General features: G+C 43.1%; 1 protein-coding gene across 2 annotated transcripts in view; it reads right to left on the bottom strand.

Moving 5' to 3' along the window:
* Positions 1-19,394, bottom strand: part of CACNA1D (calcium voltage-gated channel subunit alpha1 D) — a 1,031,608-nt gene that overhangs the window by 804,161 nt on the left and 208,053 nt on the right. For both annotated transcript variants that reach the window (XM_085624624.1, XM_085624625.1), the window contains exon 5: positions 2,729-2,871. In XM_085624624.1, coding sequence (XP_085480750.1) covers positions 2,729-2,871 — 143 coding nt within the window. The remainder of the gene's footprint in view (positions 1-2,728; positions 2,872-19,394) is intronic.

The raw sequence follows: 19,394 nt of genomic DNA, 5'->3' as shown, positions 1-19,394 counted from the left end.
GATATAGAATCAAAGCTTTTCTAGCTATTATGATGGAAAGTTTAAGTGTCAATTAGGACACGAAAGTGAGGATTATTCCACTCTGTACAGGACATAGATGCTCACCCTTTTAATTGCATCAGTCACGAGACTTGATTTGTGTTTGAGAACCATTTCATTCTTGAATATCAGAATTTTTTATCTGAAAATGTTGTGATATGATGCTGGATTGTGAGACCTATCTGATATGTGCATGTTGATAATTTGTTCTAGGGTCCAACCAGAAACAAGAGTGAAGGCAGACAGAATAACTTGATGGATGGAGAATTTAACAGGGATTAACTGCAAAGAAAAGGGGCAAAATGGACACTGTGTGATGTTATTTTGTATCATCTACTAATTGCTCATGTTTTTATGGGAAATGTAGTGTAGTTCTGGCTATTGTTGACAAGTTGCTGAGTTTAATCATAATCCTGGCTTTTGTGGGCTTAATAAAACCTAAACATTCCATCACAACAGGTAAAATATTTTGGATTCTTAGCTCCCAATCACATTGTTTCCAAAGACGGCACATGCAGACTTTGGATAGCACTACTGACAGTCACCAGTCATCTAGTGCTTATGTGTGTCTTTGTTTGTTCCTGCCGGTATGTGATCTTCACTGTGCAAACCATTTCTGTATATAAAGTACTGGATTGACTGACTGAGTGCTATCTGTAAAAGGATGCAAATATTGGGAGGTGGACTCTGAAGTCCAGTCCTCATAATTGTAAATCACATTTTTACATACTTCAAAATGGGTGTGCAGTGATTAGGATTGAGGAGCATAGATCACAAGCCTATATTTGGAACAGTAGAGGTATGTACAAATTGTTCCTTATTTGTGATCATAGGCACCTAGTTGAGATCCCAAGCACAGAACAAAATCACTCAACTGATCCAGTTCCTCTGAACATTTCTCTTACAATTCAAGAAATCTCAGTGGAGGAAGAAAAAGGGATGGGAGGGGTTTTATACGACAACATTTTATGCTACACATAATGGGATGCAAATAATCCGATCTTCCGTGATAGACTCAAGTAGCCAGACTGTGTAATGATGGGTGAGACATTGCCTCTTTTGTTGAATACTTGCCTGAAGGTATTAGAATTCATAGACTCAGTTGCAGGTAAATTTAGAAAATCTGAATTCATAATCTTCTTTTCTACCATACTTGCTAAACAGCCAATCAACCAATCCTAATTAAGTGAATGCAATGCATCCTTATTGTGAAGGTAGAACAAGGGTAGCATCCAGTAGGGTTATGGCTGTAACCTGTGGGTACGAATACATTCAAATGAGCTCTTTCCAAAATATAGAATTACCTGCAGGTAATCTGATGCAAAAAAAAAGATGATTGACTAAATGACAGAGTGTAGCCACTAGATTTTACAGTGTGGTGGCTGCTGACCTAAAACTGAATAGCCACATGTCTTAAGTTGTGTACTGTCAGTTATTTCTTAAGATAAGGCTCAGGATTCTGCTGTCCTAATTCACATTGAGAAATTGGGAGCAAAATCTTCTATGTCTAAAGTAAATGTCTAAATTTGGAAACTGCAACTGATTTCCTGGAGCACTGAACGGTGTAAACAATTATGCATTCAAGAACATAAGAAATATCAATTTAATAATGGGTACATTTAATGTATAAGATCATTTGAACCTGATACATTTTTTCTTATCAATTTTCTTTGGAGAGCCATGTTTGCCATTGGTGAAATTCAAACCTTGTGCCCTTCCCTGTTCGGGATTAGTTCTCCTATTTTGCTCATCTTGGAAACAGATGTGTTCCTACCATTAAAAGAACTTAGGGCCTAATTCGGCTATGGTGCCGGTGCGGGCACCTCCACATTGGCGGTCCGACCACACTATTACAAGTTGGGCGGTCAGAAATCCATGGCGGTGTTGCGCCAGTCTTGAGGCCGCAATATGCTTGTTAGTGGTGCTGTGGCACCGCCAAGCATATTAAGTTTCTTCTCTGCCACAGTTTTCATGGCGGTGAGCATGCAGGGAGGGACCCCAGTTCCTACACGGCATGGACTGCACTAGTCCATGCCATACAGGAACTATCTTTGATGCTCCCATTGCGGTGCCTTTTTCATAAGCACTGCCGTGGGACCGCCAAAGAATTGCCCGCCAAAAAAAAAAAAAAGTAGTAATCTGGTAGGAGGTGTCAGTACAGCTTTGGTGGTCTTGGAGCGGGGTGGCGGCCCCGCTCAAAGACTGTCAAATTCAGAATTAGGCCCTAAATCTCCTTTTTCTGGACTGGAATCCACCTCAAAAGATTTGTGTATACCCTCAAATTTGCAAGTTAATGCCCTCATTTTAAAAGGACTGAAAATATCAATGTGGATGAAAACTGAAATTAAAGTCCAAATTGGGGTTCCAATTGTACACCAATTACTGCATTATGTGTTTTCCTGCATGATTTTTGCTAAGTAAAAGCTGGCAGAATTTGCAAGGGGAATAAATGATAAATGGTCTAAGATTTGCACCTCGAAATGGGGGAAACGTGGAGTATAAATTTGTCATCACACATTCTAAGGACCAGAACTTGGAATAGAGTGTTAATACCATAACCAGTCAATACCTCCCCTGCAATGTCTCTATTTAATGCACCAAATTTAGGGTCAGGCCACAATAACCCATAATGAAGGGTATAAAAACAGAATACAAATTTCACTAAAACAATTGCATTAACATTACTTACTGGGCACTCCTGACACTAGTCGAAGAGGTCGTAAAACACGGAAGGCTCTCAGGGCTTTGACATCAAAACCACCAGATTTTCCTGCTGAGTGGCTATCTTCCTCTGGTTCTTTGGTTAATTGTTCTAACACTACACTAAACAATCTGGAAGACAATAATAATTACCTTAATAAATACAAAAATTATGTTAGAGCTATAGAAAAGAGCATTTAATGATCAAGTAGAATGTTCACATAAATATCTTCCATAAAAATTAATGAATGGGCGCAATAACACCATACATTGGACTAATCAAATAAAAAGGTGTAGCATTACACTGATAATCTGTTTACTTATTTCGTAGCAAGCTCAAGAGATAAGCCAATATCATGAAATCTATCAACTAATATAGAGACAGAGGACCTCATTGTGAAATTGTGAAAGAAAGTAAGTCTAGATCTGTAATTTCACAACATTGTGTGGATGAAGATTTACTCTGGTCAGATTCATGAATTGCATTTTGTAGTATGTAAAGTAGCAAATACTACTCATATATTACAAAATTCAAATCACAAACCTATGGTTGGAGACTTCCTCCTCACCTATCTGTTCTGTGAGGAGATCTCCGCCACGGTTGTTGAGATTTTGGCATGCATATGTATAGATATGGTATTTCTACAGCACAAGCCGGTATAGGGTAACTATATGTATGTTTTAATAATAAATGTGGGAGAAAACAGGGGGAATGGTGGGAAAATGCAGAATATCTATTCCAAAGGAAGGATTTAGGGAAACTTAAAGAGGGGTTTAGGGAGGTCCATGCTAATACACACACCACAAAAGAGTAAGTATATTGCTATTCACAAACAAAACTTCTAGAGTTCCTACAGCCCTAAAGGTACCAAACAGGTGCAAATGTACCCCATCCTAGCCTTGGAGTAAGTCAAGCACAAAACATGACCAACTACTGGTCCTGCAACACACTCCCAGAGAAAATGTTGGAGACAGGGAAATAAAATAACACCCCACAGGAGCTAATGTTAAAATAAATTACATTCGTTTAGCTATATAATTATTTATACATTATTTTTGTTATTTTAAAATGTAATAAATTTTGTTTAAAAAAATCATTATTAATTCTTTTTAAATTATTTAAATTGGGGTAGAGTTTGAAAAGTGCCATAACTTAAGATAAACTTAAATTAAGTTTGAGTATTCCTAATTTACGCATTGTATTTCAATTTAAGTCATTGGCAGGTAATTTAAGATTTTCCTAAGATTTATTTTTATTTTATTGCAATTCCCAAAAAAGACCAACTTAAGTAATTGGAAGTCTGTGGCAACTGCAGTAGGTTATGTCCGTACTCCAGTTGCAAACTTAATAGTTAAGAAACAATTTTATAAAAAACAAAAAATATCACTTTTTTTATCATACAAAAATATTTTTCCATGACATTAATTTTTACTCCATGCATCACATCCATTTTGGAACAATTGCAATTTCTTCACATGGTCACCCAAGGTTGTGCCAACATTTTCCACACTTAATTTAGGGCTGACAAATGCAATGATTAATACATCTTAAAGGTTTTGTGAATTTTCTTAAGTAGGGGTGTTAACTAAAAATCCAACATCGCAAAATATATGTACCCTTTTCATTTGCACTGTCTATTCTATTCCATTCTATACAGATTTCTAAAGCACATGGCTACTCAAAGGCTTCCCAGTGCTAGCGTTGTCGCATTTTGAAACCTAAGCTTCACCGAGACCAGTCTTAGATAGAGATTAAATTGAAAGAGCTACGCTTTTAGCTGCTTCCTGAACACACGTTCATTATCCACCAGCCTTAGGTTAATAGGCAACGAGTTCCACAGTTTTGTGGCTAGATGGAAGAAAGAGCGTCCACCCCTCATGTGCTATATATTTAGGGCACTTTCATAAGTCGGGCATTGGTTGACCTCAGTGTTCTGCTTGGGATATAGGGCACCATCAGGGCCCGCAGCAAAAAGGGACATTTGAGTGAAGTCCTCTATGTGCTAGGCATAATGCCTTAAACTTTACCCGCTGCTCAACGGGAAGCCAGTGAAGGAAGACTAAGGCACTCTTAGCAGAGATATGTTTTTCAACACTGAGCAGAAGTCAAGCTGCTGCGCTTTGAACAGCTTGTAGCCTTTTTGTCACATATCGTGGGGAACCCAGGTATAGGGAATTCCCATAGTCCAGGCGCGATAGTTCTAAGGCTTGGACAACTATATTTCTGGAGCAAAGGGGAAGCATATTTATGATTTTTTGGAGAGTTCTGAGGATGCCATAACAGCTGGTGGGCAGCTTCCTAGCTTTCGCCTCCAATAAAAAAGAAGTGTCAAGTCATATCTCCACGTTTTTAATGGGGGTATTAGGAATTGGGCAATTCTTAGACAACCTGGCCACCACAGCGTCATATGGGAGTTTGGGTTATTGCCCAATACTGATCTCCGTCTCCATCTTCTCCCCATAGAGTTTGAGGCAGCAGCTCACCATCCAGGCTGTGCTCCTTATCCTTGGTGTAAGTGAGACGACTCACTGTGTGTCGTCTGCATAGAAGACAATTGACAACCCAAATTCAAGGACAATGTCAGTGAGCGGCGCATGTAGAGGTTACAAAGTGGGGACTTAGGGGGTCATTAGTATGGCGGGCGGATCGCCACCGCCCGATCGCCGGTGGCGATCCGCCCGCCAAAACACCCTGTCGGACGGCCTGCTACCCCCCGCCACATTAGCATGGCAGGGGTACCGCGTTGGACGGAAAGACCGTCTGCTGCTTTTCTGCCGGTAGGCAATCGTCACGATCGCCTACCGGGTGGAAAAGGCCCACAATATGATGGAGGTTTCATGCCTTTCCATGGTGGAGACTCTGCCATGGAAAGGCATGTGGGAATCGCTTTGGGGGCCTGTTGTGGGCACCCGGGGGGTGGGGGGCTGCACTTGGGGGTTACCCATGGTACCCCCCTACATTGGCATACATGAGGTGGCAGGCAGGCACGTTGCCTGTCACATTGTGCATGCCAATGCACAACATGCATTTACAACATTGTGGCGGGTGCTGCTCATAGCAGCGCCCGCCACAATGTTGTATATGTGGGATGCGACCGACACCGTGGCAGTCGCATCCTAATTGCTGGTGCGGGACTGCCGCACCACTGGCGGACAGTCCCAGCACCGCTAGGTTGGCAGGCGGACTGAAGTCCGCCCGCCATCCTAATGGACCCCTATGTATGGAGCTCTGTGGCACTCCGCACTTCAGGGGGAAGATGTCCGAGTAGCAGGTTTTTTAACAGACCCGAAACGTCCTGTCTTCTAGGAAAGATGTGAGTCAATTTAGAGCATTATCTTTTATTACGGCTTTACTCATTCTTTGGGTAAGTATTTCATGGTCTACTGTGTTGAAAACGGCATTCAGATCAGGGAGGATGATAGCAGTGGTCCAACATCATCTTAAGTTCCTCCGTGACCGCCAAGTGGAGCAGTTTGACATTAATGGCAGGGAAATTTGTTAGGCATACCATAGATGTGCTCCTTGTCTGTCCCTCTGGGATGGAGTTCGGCGTACTCTTTGCACTTTGTAGGGCACAATAGATATCATGGATTTTGTTTTGAAACAACAGTGCCAGGTCATTGCAACGTGTTACCATAGCTTCTGGCCGATTACTGTATGACTCTGATATAGTTAAGGATTTAACAATTTGCAATAATTCCTTCGGGGTGTTAGATGCTTTGTCGATTTTGGTTCCAAAGTAGGATGCTAGGGCAGATTTAATATACCAGGCGAACATTTCTAATGGCCATTCAATAGATTTTTTTCTCCCTTTCATCATATGGCTTCCTCCAATTTCTTTCTAACCTGTTGCATTCATTTTTTATGGTCAGTAGGTGTGGGGTAATCCAGGGAGAGGTTTTGACCTTCTGGCCTAATTTAATGGTTTCTACCGGGATCACCGGATTTAAGATTTGTTTGACCCAATCTACAAATTTAGCCTTTGCCTTGATCGGATGATTTCCCAAAATGAGTTTGGAGGAGTCAAGAATGCTGTTCCATGTCTCCTTGTTGAGTTTAGATCATCTAGGGTCATTGCTAGTTACTGGTAGGGGACCCGGTGATGAGGATTCGCCATACAGGATCATTGACCTTAAGATTGCAGTAATTGCTGAATACGGGGTCAATAAGATGTCCTTTGTCGTGGGTGGTCCCACCTACTGGTCCCACCTACTCTTTAAGTTAGCTGTAATGATCCATGCTCCTGTAGTATGCCTGATGTGAGTGAGTTATTACTGTCTTCAAAATGAACATTAAGGTGCCCCAGTAGGATCAGGTTAGGTTTTACAATTGCTAGACTGGCAATGAGATCAGCTAGTACCTCTGAAGATTGGGAGTATGGCCAAGGAGTTCTGTAAATAAGGAACCCCTGCATATGTAGTATCCCGCGGGTAGAGCTTGGATTATGTCAGGAATGGAGTTATCATGCAACCAAGTTTCCGTAAGGAACACGACGTCTTGTCATTCGTCTTCTATAATGGAAAAAAGCTCATATTTGTGACAGGCTAGCGACCTGCAATTAATCAAAAAAAGATGTCAGCCATGAGCTAAAGTCTGTTCAAACCCGTGCTCTCCAGGAGTACGTAAGCGGTAAACAAGCAATTAGTACATTGCAGCGCAGCACTATCTAGATCCATGGAGTGATGGCTACTAGTGATACAACATAATCAACGTATCAACGTATCAACGTATCTTACTGGGGTAAAATGGTTTAGAGTTCCTGCCCCCTGGTCCCGTTCAGGCGCGGACGGGCGCAGATGGGCTTGTCTTTGGCGTGCCTTCGGCACACTCCAGCCTTCATTTTATCCGGGCAAGTCCAAAAAATAAGTAGAGTGCTGATCTCACTTGGCGACTCTAGTTTAAAGTGCAGCACAGTTTTCACTTCTGATTTAATTCACAATCCCTTTTCAGTTTCTATGGTAACATCATGCAAACAATTTTCCCTTCCCCGCTTAATTTTTAGTAAAGACAGTTTAAAAGTCTATTAAAATGATCAAACCATTCAAGTTCAAGTCTTCAGTAGGAAAGCATTACTCATGAACTGTGGCTGTATCCACTGGGTCAAAATATGCATTTTGGTAAATTCTGTTATGTCTCATTTTTACACTACATGAAGCTGTCAATAAAGTTTGTTACATAACTTACGCAAGGATGCATAACTTACGCAAGCGTAACTATGCTTGCAGGATTAACTTATGCGCACAGGAGTAACTTACTTACATACATCATACCCACTTAAAATTACATATCAGCTGTGATGTAAATGTAAAATAATACATAAGGGTAAGTTGTCACATGATAACTGTGACACACAAAAAAGTGTAACAAAAACAATAGCTTAAAACTTTATTGTAATACATATGTTAAATCATTGTTTTAAATAATATTAATATTTACAATTTGTTTTTAAACATTTAAGGTGAAGTTAGTTACACAACGATGCACAAGTTATATATTTTTATAAGACAATTAATGAAACTGATAAAAGCCTTTTACAAACTTTTGTGAACATCAAACTAATGAAAAACGCATAACTTAAGAGCTGCTTCACACTTAAGAGACTCATAAGCCTGCTTTTAGCTTTTGTAAAGTGGCCCCATATCTTTGAACAATATTTGCTAAATATTAAATAAAAATGTTAGTGTGAGCAATCTTTTTAATTTTGCTTTCAAAATAATTACATTATTATGTGAAAGTTAAAATAATATTCTTAAATTCTTTTATTATTCCGTACACCTTTACGTTGAAGACTAAGGGGCCCATTAGTATGGCGGGCGGATCTCACCCGTCGGGCCGGCGGTAGTCACAGCTGGCCCGGCGGAGGCAATCCACCCGCCATCGACACCTCAAAGACCCTCCGCCATATTAGGATGGCTGGGGGGTCCGCGGCAGACATAAAGACCGGCTGCCGCTTTTCCACCGGTCGACCCGTCGACCGGGCGGAAAACATGGTTAATATGGTGGCGGTGTCTTGCACCGCCATCCATATTATGATTACGGCGGAGATCAGCCTGTCCATGGCGGTGTTGCCGCCATGGACCGGCATGCGGTCTTTGCTATTGAGGGCTCGTAGTGGGCCCCCAGGTGGTTGGGGGGTGCACATGGGGGGTACCTATTGTATCCCCCTGCATTGGCATGGACAAGGTGGCAGGCACCGCACGGTGCCTGTCACCTTGTGCATGCCAATGCACAACCTGCATTCCCAGCTTTGTGGCAGGCGGTGCTGTGAGCACCACCCACCACAATGCTGGGAATAGGTGGCGGTGGCATCCTAATTGCAGGTGCACCCCTGGCGGATGGTCCCGCATTCCGTTACGGTGGCGGGCGGACTTTGTCCTCCCGCCATCGTAATAGACCCCTTAATGTGCTGTAACATATTATTTTATTAGTTTTAGGCAAATCATATATATTCTAATATAGTTCACATTCAATTTAGACACTATAATAACTAGTATAATTTTCTTTTATGAATAATAAACTTTAATAGTTTTCTCTGTCCTTTTCCATAGGGAGACCTCCACATTCATGGCGGAGATCTCCACCAACTGATAAATAGTTACTGGTAGTAACTTTACACTCATAAATCTGACATAGGCTTCACCCACTTATTTGAGTGGGTAGAGACATTTAAGTCTACACCTATGTATAAATATCTACTGAGAAATGGTGAATAGCAAAAAAAGTGGAGAGTTCTACCTAGGTATAGTAGTAAATATACATGTAAATCAGGCCCAACCTTTCCAAGTTGCACCAGGTGCATTCCTTTTCACATGTCAGAATATATGTTTATATTTTTGAAGATGCAAATGCAAATATGTTTCCTTTTTAACTGACAGTGAAAATATTATTCCCATTCCTTGAAATCCAAACCCTCTTTCGAGGGTGTATTCGTTAATCCCTACCCTGGAAAGAATTTTATTTCTGTCCTTTACAGGAGTAAATATCCAACAAATTCCAGTGTGGGAGGCAAAGTCATTTACTAATGCCACCAAAATAAGGAAATCTCAGGAAAGTTTATGAGTTAGAAAGGGTAGGAAATTGGTTTGTGAATACTGACTAAGGTATACGTTTTTGTCAGACACAGCCTGTCCGTCAGGGCTGAAGGGCCCCACTCCGCCCTACCTTTTTGCAAACATGAAGAGTGTCTGTCAGACTGAGCAAAGGGCAGCCTGACAGACACTCTTCACGTTCAGGTCAGGCGCCTGGCTGCCTGCACTGAACTTTGCTGGGCTGAGAATTTGACAGCCCTGTGGGCATGACTTCCTCAGCCTGGAAAAATCTTGGGGGTCTTTCCCCTCATGATGGAGAGTATGTCACCTGGGTGCTTCAGTTTTAGGCTCTGAAGTGCTCAGGGCTGATTGTTCATCAGTAACGCCTTGTCACAGAATGGGATGGGGTCAGCAACTCTCACTGTCCTTATCCCACTTTGACGAGTAAGGGATAGCAGCCTCCTCTTACTGACTGACCCAAGGTCAGCCAATGAAAAGAGGTGACACTGCCAATCAAGTACTAGCTGTGTGGTTAGCAGCAAAGTGAAGGTCTGCAAGAAAGAAGCAGGGTATGGAGAGCGGGATTCTTTGGTTGCTTAATCTACCAGCTGGGGTAATGGGTCAGGTCTAGGTATTAAGTGTGCGGCACCAACTGGCTACAATTTGGTAACAGCAAACACTGACTGGCTGCATTAGGAACTACAGTGAGGAAAGATTAGGGTGTGTGACCACACCTTATAACAGAAAAACACACAATAAACGGCAGGGATAAACTCTGACTTAAACACAAGACAAATATATATAATGAGAGAGTATAGTAAAACTTTTTATAAGAAGTGGTCACAGCAATCTGTAGATCACATCATACTTTAGAGGGCTACCCCAAAGGACGTTAACAAATGTTATTTCCTATAGGAAATAGAAGGACTAGAAGAAGCAGTGTGCCTAACCCATGAAAAGAGATATATTCGGAAAGAGGTTTCTAAAACTCAGCAGTTCAACCACCCTAGCTAACGCATTTCAACCAGTTTCTACGCAACAGATTCACTACTCAAATAGAATGATGTAGGAACAACTGAGTTTTGATGGTATTGTCACTACTTTCCCCACTTCAGCTCATAAATACAGAATATGTGGCATAGTAATGTTCTCTAATGTTGAGTCACAAATGGGTGGCTGTAATGTATCCCATGAAATATCTAAAAAATGACTGAAAGATGCATCTTTCCACACTGTGCAGCTACCTTACCAGAATTAGCTTTGGTGTGGAGTGAATACATCACTTTTTCAAAGGCATGTAATCATTGCATGAGCTTCTGTCTCGTCATGAGTCCTATCTATTTGTCTCCTGAAATATGTGGCAGGAATCCATGTTAGGGACAGAAACACCAACCTCGAAAGATAATTTGGGTGTCGGGAAGGAAATAAGAATTGTCAATGGATTGAACATGACGAGGGAGAGTATAAATTAAGACCCACAGGCATGGTAGAGGGAATCGTACGAGTAAAACCCTGACTCCAGTCACAAAGTGGAGCCTTTCCCAACTCTCTCCAGTTTAAGAGAAACAAGGAAGACTTTAGCATGTGGGCTTTGCAGATCCTTGGAGGGCTTCTACTATAGATGTTATTCTCAGAAGTTTCTCTTTCTTTGGATCTGTTTTGCGAAGTGGTAGGTAGGTAGGTAGGTAGGTAGGTAGGTAGACAGACATCAGATCAGGATCCTTGTTGCTTTTGCTGTCCCTGTACCGCATAACCAGGGCCTTTACCACAAATGCTAGTAGTGGGCTGCAACACTGATTGTGCCACCCAAAGAAGTAGCCTTTCAAGCCTGTCTCAGGCCTGCCAATGCGGTGGCTGTGTGTGCAATTTACTGCCACTTCGACTTGGCCTTTAATACTACTTGCCAGGCCTTAAACTCCCCTCTTATTACCCTAAGGGCAGGATGACATATAAGTAAAGGGTAGGACATTTACTTTTATGTTGTACATGTCCTGGTAGTGCCTAATATCTTATTTCATTTTTCACTACAGTGAGGCATACCCTTCTCATAGGCGAGCATTGGGAATTCCTTAATACACGTCTAAGCTGTAATTCCTTATCAGAGAGGAGTAGCATTTTCATGTTTCATATCTTTGGAATGGCAATAATAAATCATCCTTTCTGATGAAGCTGGATTTAACATTACATTTTAGAAATACCACTTTTAGAAAGTGGACATTTCTCTGCACTTACTACTCTTTGTACAGCTTGTCTTCAATACGCGTCTGGGTTGGGTGGCAACTACACTTTGTGCATTCTCTCTAAACAGCCAAAACACAAGAAGGTAAGGCTTGTCTACATTCTGGGCACTCAGCTGCATTTATCTGTATTCTGATGGGTCTTCCCATTGAGGATTGGGAGGGTCTGATACATTTCAATAGGTAGTGTCCTGTCCACAGACAAAGCACTGATTTACCCCCCCACTCCACACACAAAGCACTGATTTACCCCCCACCCCCTCACAGTTAGCCTGGCACACCGGGCTGGGTTGAAAGGCATCCTTGAGCACTTCAGATAGCTTCTTTGAAGTCACCCCCTACACTAAAGACACTTTTGGATATAAGTACTGAGTCTCTAACCTCCTAAAATCAGGCACTTCTGAATCTTGAACTGAACATCTGAAAGAAGAACTGCTGTGCTGCTTAAAGGACTCAACTGGACTGCTTTTCTGGAAGGACTGTTTTTCTGCTTGTTGGTGCTGGCTGCTGCTCCTTGACTCTGCTGAGGGAGAACGGGACTTGCTGGCTTGTCTCCTGTTTTCTGAGGTCTTGGGGATACAAAAGACTTCCTGTAATTCTGCTGGTACTATCGGACTCTGCCTTCTGTAAGTTCAACCTTTCCTTGAGGTGCATTCTCCAAATTCTGGGCCTCAGAAGTGGGTTCTGCAGCTGTTTTTGACAAAACTGACACATTGTCACCACTGCGCCAGTCGGAACCGATGTCGTGGCTGTTCGACGGCAGTGGTTCCACAGTATGCATGGCCTGAAGAGGACGTCTGCGTGGCTCAACAACGACGCATTGCCTTCACTTCAGCAAAGCTCAACAACAACGCAGCTAACCGAATGTGTGGAAAAAATCGATGCATCGTGCCCTCAGTGTCAACGTTTTGCTCCATCCAAGCTACTTTCTCAGCGGGACCTGCATGGCTTCAGTAGCAGGCCTGCCCTCCATATTGGTCGGCCTGAACTTTGGTTTTGCATCGGTCCCTCACGACCTAAAGTAACCTTTTGAACGCTAGTGACTTCTAAGCACTATTTATGCATTTAATCTTTAAAATGTCATATCTCAACTTCAACTGATTTTTGGCCTTATTTTGCTCCGATACGTACTTTCTGATTTTCTAAACCTGTCTGCCATCCTTTTGTGATATATTCATTGTGTTACTGTGTTTGTGTGCGTGTGTGTTGCACAAATAGTTTACACAGTGCCTCTTAGATAAGCCTGACTGCTCTGTGCCAAGCTTCCAGAGCGTGAGCACAGGTTATCTTTTAGTGTGTATCTAGCTTAGCCTGACTAAACTGGTGGTTTCTGCCTGGCCTGGGTGCCCACCTCAGCCAACCAGGAATCCCATTTCTAACAGTGCCACTTTTGTACTCACTTCAAATGCCCTAAGGGGTTACTACCATCTTGCAGCGGGAAGAATGGGGGAACAAGGATATACCACAGAGCTTGGCAAGATATGGGGGAAGGTTGCTACCCAACTAATGAGAAATCCAGCCGCTGATTGGATATCATCATTCTGAAGTTGCATATTGCCAAAATACTGTGCACCTGTTCAGGCTGTGTATGGAGGCGTGGAAGATTTGAGGATGACCATGTCAGTGCCGCAGAGGACCCATACTCTCTCGGCAGCATGCAATGGGATCTGTGTGCTGCTTGTCCTTCACCCTCTTCTGAGTCAGGCAGCGGGACCTAAATACTTTTGGAAATCCACAATGCACTTACTACTGTACCAGGTAACGGCTCCTAAACAGACACATATGCAAGCTCTTACACAAAATCCTGATAGAAGAGATCAAGGACAAAAATCATTGATTGCTTATCACAACGTAACTCCACGCACCTTTTCTCCAATTCACCTTATTATTCAATCAGTTTTGGTGTGAACTAGTAATGTTGTTTGTACATTAACATTTAATCTATTGTAAGGCGGCGGGTTGGCCGAAGCTAGGGCTAGATCTTAGTGACCTACCTGCTGACAGAGAGATCCAACTGATCCCACATTAATGGTATTTGTGACTCCTCACCAACACACATCACTTTATTACCCCAACTGCATGGAAGACCTTGAACATCATTACTACAAAATGATGCTCATGAAATTGTCCCCTCTTTGGAGTGTTAAGGACTTGTATATTTAATAACTTCCACAAGATAGGCATGACAATTCCTCAGTGGGACCTAAACACTCAGCACTATAAACAGAACCCAAAATGACTGAAACAGCAGTAGACACCATCTTCAAGGAATAGCATTCCTTGTCTAAAAAAAAACTGGCATGGTGAAAATCAAAGTGACAGGTCAAATCAATAACAGGTCTCCTTTTATTTCCCTCTAGATGCTGAAAAGAAACGACTGAAAGAGAATGAGCACCTGACTGGTGCTAGGAGATATTGTTCCTGAAATGGAAGGGAGGGACCAGTCTTAGAAGATTGGTTATAGCTAGACATGATTAGCCTTTAGGGATTCCAGAAAATGCTGAAAAACGAATAAATTAATTAAATACTTGGAATTTCAAATGACCCATTGCATACTACTCTGCAATCAATCTAACTTTAGTAAACTCCATTCTGTAATAACTGCAGACCTACTGCAACACCAAAATGCTTGGATGATCATCCAAAGATCAAGAGGAAAGGGGGATTGTTTTGGTTTGGAAATCAATGCCTTCATAAATCAGCAGATTAGTCCTTTAACATAAATCTCAAACAAAACAAATGCATTGGCCTAGAACCCCAGGTAAAAGAACGGGACATAAAAAAGCAAACTGCATGACTCAGCAGTTATGATATCGATGGTGAAACAACAGATGTTCTAAAACAATAGTTCAAGAGGATTTCTCAGATATCTTATTACTGGTAACAATTAACATGGGTGTCACTACATGGCTTTCCAATGAGCTCACAACTGATTCAACACAAATGTTGCTTTCAAAACGCAGTTACAGGTAAGCCTGGGCAAAGCACTACGCTACGCTTGCGTAGTTCGCGCTACTTCGCACTACGCGAATTGCACATAGCACAGTGCGAACACGCGTAGCGTAGTGTTGCGGTCATTTTTTGCTTGCTTGCGGTCCTCAACGTCAAGTTGGCGACCGCGAGCAAGCAAAATGACATCCCGGCGAGACTTTTTCCTTGTTCGCAATCAGCAACATCAAGTTGGCGATCGCGAGCATGGAAAATAAACCTCCCGGCGAGATTCCCAACGCGAGGAGGTCAGGTTTCTCATTGGGAGTGGTCGCGTATGCTCGCGACCGCTCGCGATGAGAAACTACCAGTTCGCGTTGAGAAAGCTGCCGCTCGAGTAAAAATCTACTCGAGCAGCAGAAAACTACAGCTCGCACTGTGCAAGATGCCATTTTCAATGATTGCACAGTGCCGGTTGCTTGTCCGCACTGTGCAATCATTGAAAACGACATCTGGCACAGTGCGAACAAGGTACTACGCAGTTCGCGAAGTGCTACGCGTAGCTCACGTAGTGCGAACTGCACTTTGCGTAGCCTCGCGAAGTGCTACTTCGCGAACTACGCCCAGGGTTAGTTACAGGTACATTGCGGGCTAGAGGCTCAGACAGCTAAGGACAACATCTGATCATAAAAACTTTGACGAATAACAGATACCGGATACAATTCACACCTAGGTTGAAGCTTGTTCCTGTGATACCGAGAGACTCTGAATACCACCAGGGAGACATAGTATCATTTGATCTGATGGGTTGATATTCTGAAATCTTATATCTCTCTCTACAATTGTGCCATATTGGTGAATGTGGTCGTAATAATGTGCTAGGGTACAACCCTGTGTCTTGATCCAATACTGGTCGCAGTTGAGGCACTCCATTGATGATTACTTGCCCTGTTTCTGTTACCAACAGAAAGGTATCAAGCCTTACTAGCTGCCGTTCGGCTTTGCTGTGAGACAGTCAGCCTCTCTGGCTGCCCTTTTTCTAATTTTCATAGCTGTCTTAAAGTCCTTGGCAGCTTTCCATGTTATATCACCTCAGTATCTCTTGACCAACCCAGCTCCACTCCTTGTTTTCCCCAAGCAGGTTATTCACCATTTGATGTTACCGAGTCACCTCTCACAATGCCTATCCAAATTCAGATTAGATGCAGGCGGGCCTGATAAGCATATTGTGCTGTGTGTGCGCTCCTAAATTTCACATACATCACTCAGAATCCCACACATATGGCCATATAAAACACCACCATATTAAACAGCATACCTATTAATGTAAATGGTTTATCACATAATATGAAGGGCAAGAATTTCGTACATTATTCTGGTAAAAACACTGTAAACTGGTCTTATCCAGGAGACTAACCTTACAGTATCAGAAAAACTTAGATGTGATTGGGTATGCTGTAGGGGCTAGCAGTATCTATTCACAACCAGTAGGAGGACCTAAGAATCTCTGACCCAATATGTCAAAGAAATGTGGTGTGACAATACTGTTATGGTAAAAGATATATGCTTGGCCAAACATGGACATATGAATAAGTGTAGGTATGACACTGTCAAGCTAAGGATGCAATGTTCTGTAAAGCTAATAGGAACTATTTTCAACTTCGATGCTTGGAAGACAACATTCCTGTCTAGACAGTTCGACACCACACATGTGGTGCTGGCTTTGAATGCAATCTAGGTTTAGATCACTTACTGAAAAGGATGGGTCCCATAGATAAACACATTATCAATAATAGTACTCTCCTTCATGATGTCAAAAGCAATTGTGGCATGACTGATATCTGATTCTTGAGCCACCAACAAAACAAAGATGCTACCTTTTACTTACCTTCACCCAGAAACACCTCTAGTATAGAATGTTTCCTCCCGCAAGAATCTCTTATACCTCCTCCATCAATATTCCGGGAAGGCTCAGTTTCTGACCTCTCCCTGCTTTAGACCTTGGACTGACAATCCTTCCAATCCCCACTGGCTACTAGAGAATACTTGTTAGAAATGGGGTTTCTGGTTGGCTAAGGTATACACCTAAGCCAGGCAGAACCCATCACTCTAGTCAGGGTAAGGGAGTTACACACCAAAGATAACCCTTGCTCACCCCCTTGGTTCCTTGAGTAGACAGGCTTATCCCAGAGGCAACATGTAAAGCGTTTGCGCAACCCACAAACACACACTAGGCACACCACAAAAAGTCCACACAAGGCTATATAAAAATATCTTTTGCATTATACGTAAACCACATTAGACCACAATCACAAAAAATCACCTCGCCAACCAAGCGATTGTCATGACATCACATAGATCCTAAATCACTTTGCCAATCAGGCAATTGTCATAACATCACAAGTAAGTACAATCAAGTAAATGCTTATAGGTTGCACACATTATAAAACCACCATCACTGCACATATAAGGCGAATCCTGAAATAATGCTTGTTATCCTGACCATGCAAGGCAAAAACTACATAGATTGGAACATATCAGGGCCTCTAATGCAGGTTAGGTCATACATAAATCATGGCTGTTGGGCACACTAAGCCAGACCTGGAAATGTGAGGGGACACAACACTCATCACAACCTCAGGGCATAAATATGAAGCAGTTAGGTAAGGAAAAACATATGGGTCACCAAACATCCTGGCACATAAATACTAGGAACCCATAATTTGCTGTAAGCCCATCAGCAACAAGCTACAAGAACCTCTGTGCTCCTCTTATAAATAATATGGTACCCAGAAAGAGCGTGGATGTACGAGTGCCAGTTATGCCGCAGGAGCATCAGGATGCCTACTAGTAGGGCTATGGTAATCCCATATTCAAAACAAAGTGCAGAAACACATGCCCTCCTATTAGGGGCAATAGGTTAATCCACAGAAAGTTCCCTACTCCGCAAAGCAGGGGCCTCCATTGAGGACTCTCCCCGGGATGAACCTCCAACAAATGCCCCAAGGTATGTGTCTGGGCGAGGGTATACACACACTGCTACAGTCGGCGGCGAGACCTCCAAGGGTCCTCCGCCTGCAAATCAATTGCTGGGGTTGCCCGCCAACGTGTGGTGCTGGCCTTGCTCCACGGGCTCGCCTGCCCTTCTCTGATGGGAACAAAAATGCTGGCGACACACTGAAGCACTCCAATGAGGCCCCTGTGGGTCGGGAAGGCCTGGAGTGATTCTCCGTTTCTCCTGGGTGGAATCTCCTCTGGTGACTGGGCCCTAGCCACAGCAGAAGCCAGACTCTGGACCTGGGAGGTCCTTCGTGCCGCTCCCACCTCTGCCCTCGCACCTGTAGCGGCTCTCTATCCCGCTGGAGAGGGCAGGGAAAGCACTAAGCCAGCAGATAGGAGTTCTCCACTCGCTCGCAACAGGGGGAAAGACGCCCACCATGTGCAGATCCTCAGTCAACAAAGAGGGAGGGGGGCAAATAATGAAATGCCCTCCCTGAGCTAGGATTCCCCAAGGTGTAGGAGCGCAGTGCTTTCCTCGCTTTCCTCGCACTGACCGTCACAACTAGGGGTCTGAAAGGGAGTATTCCAATACAGCTCCTATGGCATTCCCGACCACTGCTGGACTCGCAGACAAGAGTCAAACGCCAGAGGTGGAGTGAGGTAACTTTCAATGAACCTGGATTTGCAAAACAACGAGGGGGGGGGGGGCAAGCCAACATGCCCTTGAAGAACACTTGGGCACACAAGCAGGAAAGTAGGTGGCAGACTAGCACAAAATGTCTTTTGTAAGGGATGAGGCAGTCCTATTTAGCAGGTCAGTTAGCAAAGTTTAGGTGGTGGTTTCTCCTGACAGCCCAGCAATTCCTCTGGTGCTGCATGTAGAGCCAGCAACATCTGGCCACAAGTCCCACAGAGTGTCTCAAATCATGGGGTCACAGCCCCTGTACTTATACTCACAAAGTCTTTGTTCTGTGGGCACTTCAAACAACTTTAGAAGTACACAACACCTCCAATCAATCCCCAGCCCTGGCTCCAGACACACTACAGGGGGCAGAGACAACATTGTAAAACACAGGCACAGTCCTATTCAGGTGCAGGTGACAACTCCTCTCACCACCCAAAATGCAGACCAGGCCTATTCAGCCCAACTATGAGTCTCCCAGGAAAGGCAGGACACACCTCAGCCCCCCCCCCTTGTGACTGTCTACAGTGAATGCACATCTCCAGCCCCTATCACTCCCAAACCCGGACAGTGAATACACAACCAGGCAGGGTTCAAAGAGTCATAAGCACACAGAAATGCCCACTTCAAAAAGTGGGATTTCTAAAATATTAATAACAAATCTGCTTTCACCAACAAGCAGGATTTATTACCGATATTCCAAACATAACAAACATGATCACGCTACCCCTTTCATATCAGAAATTACCACTGAAACACATATTAGGGAATTCCCAATG

The sequence above is a fragment of the Triturus cristatus genome, chromosome 9 (assembly GCF_964204655.1).
Source record: "Triturus cristatus chromosome 9, aTriCri1.1, whole genome shotgun sequence".
Taxonomy (NCBI): Eukaryota; Metazoa; Chordata; class Amphibia; order Caudata; family Salamandridae; genus Triturus; species Triturus cristatus.
This window is presented reverse-complemented; position numbering and strand designations above follow the sequence as displayed.